This window comes from Oryx dammah, unplaced genomic scaffold, assembly GCF_014754425.2.
Source record: "Oryx dammah isolate SB20612 unplaced genomic scaffold, SCBI_Odam_1.1 HiC_scaffold_19, whole genome shotgun sequence".
Lineage (NCBI taxonomy): Eukaryota > Metazoa > Chordata > Mammalia > Artiodactyla > Bovidae > Oryx > Oryx dammah.
The window spans coordinates 55,192,505-55,209,091 of record NW_024070203.1 but is presented as its reverse complement, the minus strand read 5'-3'; the positions used below and the strand labels follow the sequence as shown (position 1 = coordinate 55,209,091).

General features: G+C 38.3%; 1 protein-coding gene across 6 annotated transcripts in view; it reads left to right on the top strand.

Moving 5' to 3' along the window:
- TPD52 (tumor protein D52) overlaps nt 1–16,587 on the top strand; it is a 122,820-nt gene that overhangs the window by 86,038 nt on the left and 20,195 nt on the right. For all 6 annotated transcript variants that reach the window (XM_040261997.1, XM_040261996.1, XM_040261995.1 and 3 more), the window contains exons 2-3: nt 2,351–2,466; nt 15,287–15,435. In XM_040261997.1, coding sequence (XP_040117931.1) covers nt 2,351–2,466; nt 15,287–15,435 — 265 coding nt within the window. The remainder of the gene's footprint in view (nt 1–2,350; nt 2,467–15,286; nt 15,436–16,587) is intronic.

The window sequence follows — 16,587 nt, the reverse complement described above, 5'->3', positions numbered from 1 at the left end:
CCTTTCCCTGGTTCCCTCTGCGAAAAAGCCTTTGCCATGGGACTTCCCTCCTGGTCCAGTGGTTAAGACTTTGCCTTCCGTTGCAAAAGGTACAAGTTCAATCCCTGGTCGGGGAGCTGGGATACCACATGCCTCATGGCTAGAGGAACAAAACATAAAACAGAAGCAGTATTGTAACAAAATCAATAACGACTTAAAAAAAAAAAAAAAGCTGTTGCCAGAGGAGACTGAAAATCCCAAACCATGGAAACAGATGGCAAAACAGTGACTATGGAAAGGTGCTCGAGGCCTTGTTTCAGGTGTAAAATTTAAGGGGGCATCGAAAAGCTCTGAAGTCCAGATAAGTATTATGTTAATGCATTATATTAAGAAATTTAAAGTGGAAGAAATTCCTGATGAACAAGGGCTTCCCCTGTGGCTCAGCAAGAAAGAATCTGCCTGCAGTGCAGGAGATGAGGGTTTGATCCATGGGTCCCAAAGATCTGGAGGAGGGCACAGCAACCCACTACAGTATTCCTGCCTGGAGAATCCCGTGGACAGAGGAGCCTGGCGGGCCACAGTCCCTGGGGTCACAAAGAGTCAGATGTGACTAAGCATCTGTGCATGATGAACAAAATACTAACATTTTAAATAAAAACAAGATCTGAAACAGTGCTATGATAGCCACTCTTGGAACCTGAGGAAAAAGGAAAAATCAGCCATACTGAGCCTATCTGTTTAAGAATTTGATATTTTGTTCATCGTGGATTCTTTGAATTAACTTTGATTTTTAAAATAATGTTGCATTAAAATATTAAAATTATTTATATTGAATTAACTGCCCTCATAAATTCTGCACCTAAGGTTCAGGGGCCTCACTGAACTTGCCCTTAGCCTTGTACTTGGTTGGTTGGGCAGAAGAAGGAGGAGTTGCTGAGAGTCAGGTGCCTCCCTGGCTGCCCTCTGGAAATACAGAATTCTTCCTGGTGGGTGGGTAGACGCTGGCAGTTATTTCAGGGCAGTGGGTGTGGCAGGATTGGTCTTAAATAATGTAGAAAGCTTTTATATGGGTGTTGGTCATTTCTCTGAATATATTGTGTTTGCCAAAAAGTTCATTTGGATTGTTCTAGAAGATGTTACAGAAAAACTCGGATGAACTTTTTGGCCAACCCTAGATAAATTAGGAGCTTCCTTGGTGGCTCAGTGGTAAAGAATCTGCCTGCCAGTGCAAGAGACTCAAGTTCAAGCCCTGGATTGGGAAGATCCCTTGGAGTAGGAAATGGCAGCCCACTCCAGTATTCTTGCCTGGAAAATGCTCTGGACAGAGGAGCCCGGCAGGCTGCAGTCCCTGGGATTTCAAATAGTAGGATATGATTTGGTGACCTTAGCACGTGTGCATATAAATTAGGATTTTATTCTAAAGGGTTATCGGGATGAGGCATTTTTTTTAAATTTTATATTTTAAACTTTTTATTTTGTGTTGAGGTTCAACCGATTAACAGTGTTGTGATAGTTTCAGGTGAACAGGGAAGGGACTCAGTCATACATATATATATCCGTTCTCCCCCAAACTCCCCTCTCATCCAGGCTGCCACATAACATTGAGTAGAAGAATTCCATGTGCTATACAGTAGGCCCTTGTTGTTTATCCATTTTAAATAAAGCAGTGTGTACATGTACATCGCAAACTCCCTAATTATCCTTTTCCGTTTTCCTTCCCTCTGGCAACCATAAGCTTGTTCATGAAATTTGAGTGGATGAGTGCATGCATACTAAGTCATTTCAGTCATGTCCGACTCTTTGTGACCCTATGGACTGTAGCCAGCCAGACTCCTCTGTCCATGGAATTCTCTTGCCTGGAGTGGATGAGACATATTTTTAAAAAGTTACAAGAAGGTGTCTCCTTCTTCCACTAGGGAAAGAAACGGAATACACTTTCTTTAGGCAGTTCTTCACTGAGGCTATAAGAGTTGAATCTGATTAGTAGAGGAAGCTAAAGACATTTACAGTCTCCTGTGAATATTAGTCATGCTGATTTACTAGTTAAGCATTTAAAGTCTTGGCAAGATCTCATTCTTGGCCTCTTAACTCTTTTGCTTTGCAGTAAGTATATTGTGACTGGAGAAATGAACGGAAGCTGAGAGAATGCGGTATTTTCTAAATTCCTATTTTGAAAGAGTGTAATTTAGTAGTTGGCTGATAAGTTTTTTTTTTTTTTTTTTCTTGTCCTTTCCTAGGAGAGCCAGGCCTTTTGAAGGCAGAAATATGAGATATGGCTTTCTTCTGGCTGGGTCTGTGAAGGAGTCCAAAGGAGAATTTTACTTAGCTTTCATACTTACAAACTTTTTTTTTTTTTTTTGTCTTTAACAAGGTCTGCTGAGAACAGACCCAGTACCTGAGGAAGGAGAAGATGTTGCTGCCACAATTGGTGCCACCGAGACTCTGTCAGAGGAGGAGCGAGAGGAGCTGAGAAGAGAACTTGCGAAGGTAAAGGAGCCATCCTCTGGAGCTTCATTTTGTACTTAAAATATGTCATCATTTGTTTTTCTAAAGTACCTGGTGATATTGTATAGTCATTTTCAGGGGAGAGAATGCAGTGTGTGTTTACTCACCCTAGAGAGCTTGAGTGAAGAGGAGGAAATGGGAACATATGAGACCAGTTGGTTTTTAATATGAGGAAGGGTATTTGTGGGTAAAGTGGGTCTGAGAAGTAGAGTGTGAAGTTGGAAATGGATGAGGGTTACTAGTGAATGTCTTCTAAGTGACCTCACTAGCCCTGATGCACTTGGCTTTCAATTGCTTTGGTGACTTCTTTCTACCTTTGGCAATGTTGTAGATAGAAGCTCTTTGAATTTTCTTTCCATTCCTCACTCTCTCCCTTCCTCTTTAAAAAATTTTTTAAAAAGTCAATCATTTCAAAGTGTACAGCTGAGTAGCATTTAGCAAACTCACAATGTTGTGCAACTATCATTTCTATCCCGACATTTTCATCACATCCAAGGGAGACCCCATACTCACTAAGCTGGCATGCCCACTCTTCCTCCCTCTTTCCCTGGCAACAACTAATTGCTTTCCATCTCTATGGATTTACCTATTCTGGATATTTCATTTCAATGCAGTCACATAGCATGTGATTTCTGGTATCTGACTTGTTTTATTTAGCATATTTTCGAGGTTCATCCTTGTTGAGCTTATATTGGTACTTCACTGCTTTTTAATGGCTGAATAATATTCTCTTGTATGTATCTATTATATTTTGTTTGTCCATCTGTTGAGTGGATATTTGGGTGGTTTCCACCTTTTAACTATTGTAGATACTGAGCTAAGGAATATTTGTGTAAAAGTACTTGTTTCAATACCCATTTCCAATTCCTTTGGGATATACCCAGAAGTAGAATTTCTCATCACATGGTAATTCCGTGTTTAACTTTTATTTTCCAGAATTGCCAAGCTGTTTTCACAGCAGGGTTGCCATTTTACATTCCATTACCAGCTTCTCTACATCCTTGCCACATTTTTTATTTTCTGTCTTTTTGATTATAGCTACCTTAGTGACTGTAAAATGGTATTTTGTTGTGCTTTTGGTTTGTATTTCACTAATGAATAAGATATTGAGCACCTTTTCAATGGGCATATTAGTCATTTACATACCTTTTTTGGAGAAAGTCTATTCAAATCCTTTCCCACATTTTTAAAACATTATTTGTCTTTTTGTTGTTGAGGTGTAAGAGCTTTTTATATATTTGGAAACTAGATCCTTTATCAGATATATTAATTGCAAATATTTTCACCCATTCTATACATTGTCTTTTCACTTTCTTAATGCACAAAAGTTTTAAATTCTGTGATGAAGTCCATTTTTTTTTCTTTAGTTGCTTGCCCTTTTAGCATTATATCTAAGGATCCATTTACAAAACTAGATCATAAAGATTTACACAATATTTTCTTCTAAAGCTTATATTTAAGCTTGTGGTCCACTGAGTTAATTTTTATATATTGCTTGTGGTAGGGTTCAATTTCATTCTTTCACATGTGAAGGTTTTTTAGTACCATTCATTGAAGAGACTATCAGTGAATGCTCTTGGCATCCTTGTCAAAAATCAGTTCATGTATATGTAAAGGTTTATTTCTGGATTCTCAATTCTGATATATTCATCTATATGTCTGTCCTCTTAGAGTACCACACTCTTGATTACTATAGCTTTGTAGTAAGTTTTAAAATCAAGAAGTATGACCTTTTCACCTTTTTCTCCTTTGTCAAAATTGTTGTTTAAAGTCTCATGCAATTCTATATTAATTTTTAGAATCTACACTTCCACCCACACACAAAAAAATGCCATTGGGATTTAGATAGGGTTATTACTGAATCTGAGGATTGATTTGGGGGAGTATTATATTATTACAATACAATTAAGATTGTAATCATCTTAACGATATTAAATCTCACAATCCATGAACATGGAGTGTTTTTCCACTTACTTAGGTCTTCTCTAGCTTAGCAATGTTTTGTAGTTTTCAGGGCACAAGTCTTATACTTCCTTAGTTACCTTTATTTTGAAGTTGTTCTTATTCTTTTGATGTGATTATAAACATAATTTTCTTAATTTGCTTTTAGATTTTTCATTGCTACTGTATAGAAATATTAATACAACTGGTTTGCATATTAATATTGTGCAGCATTGCTGAACTTGCTTATTAGCTCTATTAAAATTTTTGTGAATTATTTAAGAATTTTCTCTATATAACATAATGTTATCTGCAGTCAAAAGTAGTTTTACTCTTCCTTTCCATTTTAGTTGGCTTTTATTTATTTTTCTTCTCTATTGCTCTGGCTGAAACCTCCAGTACTATGTTGAATGACAGTGGTGAAAGTGGGCATCCTTGTCTTGTTTCTAATCTTAGGGGAAATACTTTCAGTCTTTCATCATTCAGTGTGATGATAACTCTTGGTTTTTATAAATACACTTATTCATATTAAGGTAGTTCCCTTCTATTCATTGTTTGTTCAGTATTTTTATCATGAAAGGGTCCTGGATTTTGTCAAATGCTTTTCTTCACCTATTAAGATGATCGTGTATTTTTTCCCTTCATTCTATTAATATGGTATATTACATTAATTGATTTTCATATTTTGCATCATCCTTACATTCCTAGAATAAATTCCACTTTATCCTAGGTGTATGTATTCCAGGCCTTGATGTATAATCCCTTTAATATGGTTTTGGATTTGGTCTGCTGGTATTTTACTAAGTATTTTTGCACCTATATTCATGAGAGATCCACTTGCAATTTTCTTTTCTTATATCTTTGTCTGCTTTTTGTATCATGGTAGTGGCTGGCCTCTTGGAATGAGTTAGGAAGTTTTCCATTCTCTTTTGTGGAAGAATTTGAGAAGGATTGGCTTAAATTCTTCTTTAAGTGTTTAGTAGAATTCACCAATGAAGCCTTCTTGTTTTGGACTTTTATTTGTTGGGAAATTTTTAATTATTCATTCAATCTTTTATGTGTTATAAGTCTGTTCAGACATCTATTTTTTCTTGGCCAGTTTCAGTCATTTGTGAATTTCTAGGAATTCATTCATTTCATTTAGGTTATCTAGTTTATTGGCATACAATTGTTCATAATATTCTCTTACAATCTTTTTATTTCTATAAGGTTGGTAGTGTCACTACTTTCATTTTTGAGTTTAGTTATTTGCATCTTCCTTTTTTTTTTACCTTCTGTCAGTCTGACTAGAGGTTTGCCAATTGCATTGATCTTTCTAAAGAACAGCTTTTGATTTCATTGATTTTTCACTATTGGTTTTCTGTTCTTTCTTCTGTTTATCTTTAATCTTTAATTCCTTTCTTTTTGTTAGCTTTGGCTTTAGTTTGCTCTTCTTTTCCTAGTTCTGTAAGAGGGTACAGTTAGGTTATTGATTTGAAATATTCCTTTTTAATGTAGGCATTTACAGCTATAAATTTCCCTCTGAGCACTATTCTTACTACATCTCATAAGATTTAATATGTTGTGTATTTGTTTTCATTTGTCTCAAAGTATTTTCTAATTTCTTTTTGATTTCTTCTTTGACTCATTGGTGGCTTAAGAGTATGTTGTTTAACTGGATAAATTTATAAATTTTCTAGTTTTTGTTTTGTTTCTGGTTTCTAGATTTATTCCATTATGGTTGGTCAAGATATTTTGTATGATTTTAAATTTATTGAGATTTGTTTTGTTGCCTAATGATATGCTTTGTCCTGGAGAATGTTTCATGCACATTTGAAAAGAAGGTGTATTCTATTGTTTTGGGGTGAAGTGTTCTGTTTATAGTTGGTTTATAGTGTTCAGATCTCCTGTTTCCTTATTTGTTCTATCTACCTCTTTATATCAGACTTTATAAACTAGATGGGGATAGGATGAGTAAGGCAGATTGGTGATAAGCCCTATCAGGAGAGTAAGAATGAAAAATATAGAGTATTTGGTATTAGTACATACCTAATAGTGTTATTTTGAAAAGAGAAAACAAAAATACTTTTTACACAAGTTGCACATGTTGATCGTAAAAACAAAAAACACTGAAGAAAAGCAAAATTACCTTTATAGCATAAAAGTTTTAGATTATCTGTTTCCAGACTTTTTTCTATGTATGTATTGCTATAACATTTCAGTATTTTAAGAAGACATCAGAATACACATTTATAACTTCTCTTCACTTAATTGAATATCAAAAAAAATTTGTGGCAGTAAATAATCTTCTACAATTTCATTTTAAATTGGTGCAGAATAGCCTGTTTTTTTAATTACTGCAAGCCCATTTTTAATTAATAGACATATCATTTAATTAATGGGCATAACATTTCAGTTATGTCCTTTTTTTTGCTATTATAAATAGTATTTTGATGGAGATACATATAATCCTTCAGGCACCTCTTTAGTTCTTTTTAAAAATTCTATTACTTTTCGTTGTGCTGGGTCTTTGTTGCTTTGCTTGGGCTTTCTCTAGTTGCAGTGAGTAGGGGCTCCTCTTTGTTGTGGTGCTTGGGCTGTTGACTGCGGGGGCTTCTGTTGTTGCAGAGCACAGGTTCTAGGCACACCAGCTTCAGTAGTTGCAGTGCACGAGCTTAGTTGCTCTGTAGCATGTGGAATCTTCCCATACAAGGAACCGAACCTATGTCCCTTGCATTGGCAGGCAGATTTCTATCCACTGTGCCACACAGGGAAGTCCTTTAATTAGTTCTTTAGAATAAATTCCTAGAAGTATTAATAGAATCCCTGGGCCTACTGGGTGTTAAGCACACAGTCATTACCATATACACCAACAAGGCCAAAACACTAGCCAGAAGATTTCTCATAGTATGTGAGAGAACAGTTTTTCCAAATCCTTGCAGCCCTCAGTATAATTATTTCATTATCAATGATATTAACTTAATAGTAATAGCAACCAATATTCACAGACTATTGCTGCATGGCAGGCACACACTACTTGCTGGGTGGGTGAACTCTTCACAGTCATTTTCTCATTAATCCTCATAACAGTGTTATGAGGCAGGTATTACTGTTTTTATAGTTTGACAGAGGAGGAAACAGAGATCTAAATCTCCCAGTGGATTATGTAATGTTATTTAACAAGTTATCAGACATATGCTATGTGAACACTTTCTCCCATTCTATCAGTTTTCCTTTTCACTCTTTGAAGCACACAAGTTTTTAATTTTGAGGAAGTTGAATTTGTTTTTCCTTTAGTGACTTGTGCTTTAGTTGTTACTTGTCAGAAACCATTGCCTAATCCAAAATTATGAAGATTAAGGTCAAAGGTCTTACATTACAACATTGGGTTTTGTGTCCAGGTCCTCATGAACTCGGATGCATATGCTTACTTTTTTATTTGTATAGTATTTACACTCGATCAGAAATTTATACAATTTTTATGAAAACTCCATGAGATATGGCAGATATATTACTTTACATGCTTGTGTGCTATGTCTCTTTAGTCATATCCAACTCTTTGCAGCCCTATGAACTTTAGCCTGCCAGGCTCCTCTGTCCATGTGATTTTCCAGGCAAGAATGTTGGAGAGGGTTGCCATTCCCTTCTTCGGGGGATCTTCCTGACTCAGGGACTGAACCTGAATCTCCTGTGGCTCCTCTATCACAGGCAGACTCTTTACCCCTGAGCCACCATGGAAGCCCATACTCTTACTTTACCTCCCATCATATATAGATTATGCTATCATAATAAAATATGGTAGTAATGATCCTAATCAGATCAGATCAGATCAGTCGCTCAGTCGTGTCTGACTCTTTGCGACCCCCCCTAATAATTAGATGTAATAAAATAATTTACATTTAAAACATAATTTTCTGTTTTTTATGTTAGAGTTACTGCTTGAAATAGTTATAGGAATTAAGAGATAAAAATCTCCTCCATCCATTTTTATTTGACTTCTTTTTGAGATGTAATTTACATCAAATTTCATTCTTTTAATGAGAGTTGGACTGTGAAGAAGGCTGAGCACTGAAGAATTGATGCTTTTGAACTGTGGTGTTGGAGAAGACGCTTGAGAGTCCCTTGGACTACAAGGATATCCAACCAGTCCATTCTAAAGGAGATCAACCCGGGGATTTCTTTGGAAGGAATGATGCTAAAGCTGAAACTCTAGTACTTTGGCCACCTCATGCGAAGAGTTGACTCACTGGAGAAGACTTTGATGCTAGGAGGGATTGGGGACAGGAGGAGAAGGGGACGACCGAGGATGAGATGGCTGGATGGCGTCACTGACTCGATGGACGCGAGTCTGAGTGAACTCCGGGAGTTGGTGATGGACAGGGAGGCCTGGCGTGCTGCGATTCATGGGGTTGCAAAGAGTCGGACACAACTGAGCAACTGAACTGAACTGAACTGAATGTGTATAGTTCATTGTATAGTCACAAGTTTATGCAAGTATCAGTACTATCTAATTCTAAAACATTTCCTCAACCCCCCAAAAAATCCTGTTCCCACCAGTGTTCACCCCAATCCTCCCTCCCCCAGTCCCTGGCAACCACTAATCCACTTTCTGTTTCCATAGACTTGCCTGTTCAGGGCATTTCTTACAATTTGAATCAAACAACACATGGTCTTTTGTGACAGGTTCCTTTAATGTTTCTAAGGTTCATTAATGTTGTAGTACCTATCAGTACTTCATTCCTTTTTATGGCTGAATAATATTCTATTGTGTAAGTATACACCACATTTTGTTTATCTATTCATCAGCTGTTGGACACTTAGATTGTTTCTACTTTTTGGCTGTCATGAATAATACTGCTCTGAACATTCATGTACAGGTTTTTGGGTGAACATATGCCTTCAGTTATCCTGTTTTGTACCTAGGAATGAAATTTGTGGGTCATATGGCAACTTCATGTTTAACTTTTTGAGGAACTGTCATGCTGTTTTGCTGCCAAACAGTACAGTTGTACATTCCAATCAGCAATGTATGAGGGTTCCGGTTTCTCTACACCCTTGTCAGTGCTTGATATTATTTGTCTTATTGGTATTGTTTGTCTTACTGATTATTGAACACTATACTAGTAGGGATGAAGTGGTGTCTTATTTGAACTTCTCTAATTACAAATGAATGGTATTGGTGATCTTTTCATATGATTATTGGTCATTTATGTATTTCTTTGGTGAAATATCTATTTAAATCCATTATCCATTTTAATTGGATATTTGCTTTTCTATTATTGAGCTCTGTTTTTTTATATATTTTGCATACTGGATCCTTATCAGATTTGTCATTTGAAAACATTTTCCCAGTTCTGTTAGCTGTCTTTTTACTTTTATGATGGTATCCTTTGAAGCACATCAGTTTTAAAATTTGATGCTATTGGTTTATTTTTTGGTTTTCGTGCCTGAGGTATCATATCTAAGAGATATCGCCTAATCTGAGATTATTTAGATTTACCTCTCTATTTTCTTCTTAAAGTTTTATAGTTTAGCTCTTTCACTTAGATTTCTCTGATCCATCTTAATGCATATGGTCTGACTTAGGGGTCCCACTTCTTTCTTTTGCATATGGAAATTAAGTTGTCCTAGCACCATTTGTGGAATAAAATTACTGTTTTCCACTGAATTGCTTGGTATCTTTGTTGAAAATAAGTTGACTGTAAATGTATGGGTTTATTTCTGGACTCTCAAGTCTACCACACAATCTTGATTACCATAGCTTTGTAGTAACTTTTCTACTCATTATTCCATTTTTCTTGATTCATGTCAGAGATTCATATAAATGTTGAATTAAGAAATTGTCGCTCTAGTGTGCTGAGATTGAGCTAGGTATGTTAGCACACAATTACCAACAAAAGCAGGGAATATATTGGGTCATGTATTGTTCAGAAAGATTTACAGTGGTCTTTCTAAGTTTCATTAGGGCAAGTGAATACTTCAGAGATGTGTCAAGGGGTACAAAACTTAAACATTTAAGTCTACTCTTTGAAGTATGTGAACATTTGTAGTTTAGGTAAAGAAAAGTATTAGAAAGCTAACAATGTACAATGAGAATTAGCCAGTAAACTGAGAAGTGGAGTCAGAAAACCTGAGTTAAAATTCTGATTCCTGCATTATTAGCTTAGTGACTTGCAGCAAATCATTTAATTTACTTGATTTTAAACCTTATTCATTCATACATTTATTGTTGCGTTTTTCTCTTGTACTTCACTTTGTTAATATTTCTCAAAATGTGACTTCCAAAACCAGATATAATTTGGAGTCCTATCTTATAGACTGTGTTAGTTGCTCAGTTATGTCTGACTCTGCAACCCCATGAACCCCATGTAGCTCACTCCCATGGAACCCATGTAGCCCGCCAGGCTCCTCTGTCCATGGAATTTTCTAGCCAGGAATGCTGGAGTGGGTTGCCATTGCCTTCTCCAGGGTATCTTCCTGACCCAAGGATCAAACCCAGGTCTCCTGTATCACAGGCATCTTCTTTACCATCTGAGCCACCAGGGAAGCTTGGAGTCATATAAGCATGGATGATTATCTTTGTTCTGGACCTGTATTCTAATTAATGCCATCTAAGAGTATGTTATTTGGGGTTTTTTTGGCAGCCACATCACTTTTGATTTATTCTTCTTTCCTTTTGTTGAGTGTTCTCAGTTCGCTTAACAATACTCTATGTTGTTTTTAAATCAGATTGATTATATTCTTTGCAGCCAAAGATGGAGAAGCTCTATACAGTCAACAAAAACAAGATCGGGAGCTGACTGTGGCTCAGATCATGAGCTCCTTATTGCCAAATTCAGACTTAACTTGAAGAAAGTAGGGAAAACCACTAGACCATTCAGGTACGACCTAAATCAAATCCCTTATGATTATACAGTGGAAGTGAGAATTTAAGGGTCTAGATCTGATAGATAGAGTGCCTGATGAACTATGGAATGAGGTTCGTGGCATTGTACAGGAGACAGGGATCAAGACCATCCCCATGGAAAAGAAATGCAAAAAAGCAAAATGGCTGCCTGGGGAGGCCTTACAGATAGCTGTGAAAAGGAGAGGTGAAAAACAAAGGAGAAAATGAAAGATATAAGCATCTGAATGCAGAGTTCCAAAGAATAGCAAGGAGAGATAAGAAAGACTTCTTCAGCAATCAATGCAAAGAAATAGAGGAAAACAACAGAATGGGAAAGACTAGAGATCTCTTCAAGAAAATTAGAGATACCAAGGGAACATTTCATGCAAAGATGGGCTCGATAAAGGACAGAAATGGTCTGGACCTAACAGAAGCAGAGATATTAAGAAGAGGTGGCAAGAATACACGGAAGAACTGTACAAAAAAGATCTTCACAACCCAGATAATCATGATGATATGATCACTAATCTAGAGCCAGACATCTTGGAATGTGAAGTCAAGTGGGCCTTAGAAAGCATCACTATGAACAAAGCTAGTGGAGGTGATGGAATTCCAGTTGAGCTGTTTCAAATCCTGAAAGATGATGCTGTGAAAGTGCTGCACTCAATATGTCAGCAAATTTGGAAAACTCATCAGTGGCCACAGGACTGGAAAAGGTCCGTTTTCATTCCAATTCAAAAGAAAGGTAATGCAAAAGAATGCTCAAACTACCGCACAATTGCACTCATCTCACATGCTAGTAAAGTAATGCTCAAAATTCTCCAAGCCAGGCTTCAGCGATACGTGAACCGTGAACTCCCTGATGTTCAAGCTGGTTTTAGAAAAGGCAGAGGAACCAGAGATCAAATTGCCAACATCTGCTGGATCATGGAAAAAGCAAGAGAGTTCCAGAAAAACATCTATTTCTGCTTTATTGACTATGCCAAAGCCTTTGACTGTGTGGATCACAATAAACTGTGGAAAATTCTGAAAGAGATGGGAATACCAGATCACCTAACCTGCCTCTTGAGAAATCTGTATGCAGGTCAGGAAGCAACAGTTAGAACTGGTCATGGAACAACAGACTGGTTCAAAATAGGAAAAGGAGTGCGTCAAGGCTGTATATTGTCACCCTGCTTATTTAACTTATATGCAGAGTACATCATGAGAAACGCTGGACTGGAAGAAACACAAGCTGGAATCAGGATTGCCGGGAGAAATATCAATAACCTCAGATATGCAGATGACACCACCCTTATGGCAGAAAGTGAAGAGGAGCTAAAAAGCCTCTTGATGAAAGTAAAAGACGAGAGTGAAAAAGTTGGCTTAAAGCTCAACATTCAGAAAATGAAGATCATGGCATCTGCCCATCATTCCATGGGAAATAGATGGGGAAACAGTGGAAACAGTGTCAGACTTAATTTTTTGGGGCTCCAAAATCACTGCAGATGGTGACTGCAGCCATGAAATTAAAAGACGCTTACTCCTTGGAAGAAAAGTTATGACCAACCTAGATAGTATATTCAAAAGCAGAAACATTACTTTGCTGACTAAGGGGTCCATCTAGTCAAGGCTATGGTTTTTCCTGTGGTCATGTATGGATGTGAGAGTTGGACTGTGAAGAAGGCTGAGTGCCGAAGAATTGATGCGTTTGAACTGTGATGTTGGAGAAGATTCTTGAGGGTCCCTTGGACTGCAAGGAGATCCAACCAGTCCATTCTGAAGGAGACCAACCGTGGGATTTCTTCGGAAGGAATGATGCTAAAGCTGAAGCTCCAGTACTTTGGACACCTCATGTGAAGAATTGACTCATTGGAAAAGATTCTGATGCTGGGAGAGATTGGGGGCAGGAGGAGAAGGGGATGACCCAGGATGAGATGGCTGGATGGCATCACGGACTCGATGGATGTGAGTCTGAGTGAACTCCGGGAAATGGTGTTGGACAGGGAGGCCTGGCGTGCTGCGATTCATGGTGTCGCAGAGAGTCGAACACGACTGAGCGACTGAACTGATGTTGTTTTTAAAGGCCATGCTGTCTTTGAACTCATGGAAGTGTTGTGTAGGTCAAGAATGAGATATGGTTTTGCAACAAGCCTAGAGAAGCTTCCTTCTGAGGGTCTTGAATATTAATGAACATATAGTCAGCCCTCAGTGTCTGCACGGGGTGGGTTCCAGGACCCCTGTGAATATCAAAATCTACAGATGTCAAGTCCCTTATATAAAATGGTATAGTATTTGCATATAACCTATGCACATGCTTCCATATGTTTTAAATAATCCCTAGATTACTTATAATACCTAGTGCAATGTAAATGCTATGTAAATAATTGCCAGTATATGGCAGTTTCAATATATTGCTTTGTGAAACTTTCTGGAACTTTTTTCCCCTGAATATTTTCAATCTGCAGTTGGTCGCATCTGTGAATGTGGAACCTGTGGATACGAAGGGCCAACTATACTTCAGGGACCCGAGTTTTTCGACTTCTAGGACAAAAGTCTTGGGTGTCTGTTTCTCTCTGTGGGTCTCCCCTTTCCCTCTGTTTTCCTAGCTGTGCCTTTTCCTCTACTCTTTTTTTTTTTTTTTTTTTGCTTCATAGCTTCTGTTTATAGGTTTGGCTTCCTCGAGTACATTTAAGCTTCTGTAACATGACGTAACCTCGCTGTGCCCCACCTGTCCTTCAGGGCTTCTTTATTCAAGTCTTTTCAGTTTCTCCTCCCAATGTGATCTTAGTTTCTCAAACTACATTCCTGAATGAGACTCTGATTATTCGAGCATCCCTTGGCACATCAGGCAATTAACTGGCCAGTAGCCACTTGATGGGTCAGGAGCCTGTTTCTAACCACCAAGCTGAGGCTGGTCAGTCAGCATCGGAGGAGCCCACACTCCTGCAGAACTCTGGAAGAGAGTGTGTTTTATTTATGCCTGTGACTTTGACAGCTTCAAAGATTGACAGTATGAACTGTGATTTATATTGGAAGTATAAACTCATATGGGGCTTTCCCGGTAGTGCTAGTGGTAAAAAACAAAAACAAACAAACAAACAAACAAACAAAACCCACCTGCCAGTGAAGGAGATGCAAGAGACATGTGTTCGACCCCTGGGTTGGGAAGATCCCCTGGAGGAGGGAATGGCAACTCACTCCGGTATTCTGGCCTAGAGAATCCTGTGGACAGAAGAGTCTGGTGGGTTATAGTCTATGGACTGGGGTCATAAAGAGTCGGACACTACTGAAGGGACTTAGCATGTATGCATGCATAATCTTAGATGAAATATGCAATATGGCTGTGTTTTGATTTGGCATGGTTGTATGGATTTTGGTGGGAATTCAGATTGTTTGGGTGGTCGATCCCTGGGTCAGGAAGAACCCCTGGAGAAGGGAATGACTTCCCACTCCAGTCTTCTTCCCTGGAGAATCCCATGGACAAGAGAAGCCTGGTAGCCTACAGTCCAGGGGGTTGCAAAGAGTTAGACACAACTGAGCAACTGACACTTTCACTTTTCACTTCAGGTTAGTTTAACTTAATACATAAATGTGAGTTTTTATGGGCATTCAAGCAGCAGTGTTCAGCTGGAAATGCAGACCCAGCAGTCAGGAGAGTAGCTGTTAGAATAATTTGAATAAAATGCAGACCCAGCAGTCAGGAGAGTATCTGTTAGGATAATCTGAATATTATCTGTGTAAAGGTTTGAACCCTGAGCCTCTATGACAAAACTGAGTAAGGAAGCATAGGAAGAGGGGAGAGACTGAGAACAACTCAAGACTGAAATATAGGAAGAGAGAAAAGCAGCTTTACAGGAGAGATCAACAAGCAACCCATTTGCTTAACATATTATTTTAAAAGAGGCAGAGAAATGAATCCAAAATGTTTTAAAACGACTGGAATTTTGAGTATAATTTTGGGCTTATCATCTTAACTCTTTGACTTTATTCCTACCCCAACCCCTCTCCTTGCAGGTAGAAGAAGAAATCCAGACTCTGTCTCAAGTGTTAGCAGCAAAAGAGAAGCACCTAGCGGAGATCAAGCGGAAACTTGGGATCAATTCACTTCAGGAACTAAAACAGAACATTGCCAAAGGGTGGCAAGATGTGACAGCTACATCTGCGTATGTGCCCTTGACCCTACCTTTTTCTAGAGAACGTAGAGGACATTTTGCTCTTTTTGTCTAGAACCGGGGAGGGGTGGAAAGGGACTAAGGAGGTTTCTGCAGCTTTTGTCTATACTGCACAGGGCAGCCTTCTCCACCACGCCTGTTCTCAAGTGTATCTAAGTCTTCTCCAACTGTTCTTTTGGACTGTTCTAGGGTATATAGAGAAAACCAGCCTCCTATGTGAGTTGAGGAAATAAAATCTAAGCTCTTAAAATGTTATATATTGACTTACCATATATATACATGAGTCACTTGGTCCTCAGAATAACCCAGTAGAGTGGGTAGTGAGATAGCCGTAGATAAGGAAACAGGATCAGATCAGTGTTGAGGTCGCAAATCTCTCAAAGTCTGGAGGCACTGTTTGAACTAAGATCTGGCCAAGTACAGAGCCAGTCTTTTTATTTTTTTTAACCCTGCTTTATACACAGCATGAGACTCTCTCAGGTCACCATGTCTGATGTGTGCCAATGGCAGAGGATCACTCCTTAATCTTCTGGTCCTTTTTGATCACACGGTTTTGGTACAGCATTATTAAGATGCAGCTTCGTTTCCTGAGTCTCCAAAAGGTATTCTCTATGCAGTCCTGTCTGCTGAGCTGGTGACCAGCACCAGCGAGGCTGACTGCGTCCTGACGTAACAGTACGGGGGTACCCACCCGCTTGGGTTTTCTTTCTATCCATGTAAGTAGGCAGCGGAAGACCATGCAGGACGCCATTCCTTGTATCATCTTAAACATTTTCTCTTTTTTGGTATTTGATCTTGACAAGGTAAGTAAAAATGCCTGAACATCCCTTTCTACAATGTGGGGATCTTAACCTCTTTGGGGTAAGAACCATATTCTTTTGTCTGTTTTAGTTTTTCCTTTCACTAATCCCTGCGTAGATGGAAGGAGGGAGGTGGTAAATTTTCTGCTTTTGTGCTACAGCAAATATCCCACTTGAGTCATTTGAAGTGTTGTACCTTTTACATACCCTGTTGAGAATGTACCAGTCCTTATTTGGTAACTCTACATATAGAGAGAACTGAAAAATCTCTTTATGCTGCCCCAAATTGATTTCGATGATAAAAAGTACTCCTGGATCCCACCTTACTTCTGGTCCCTTTTTA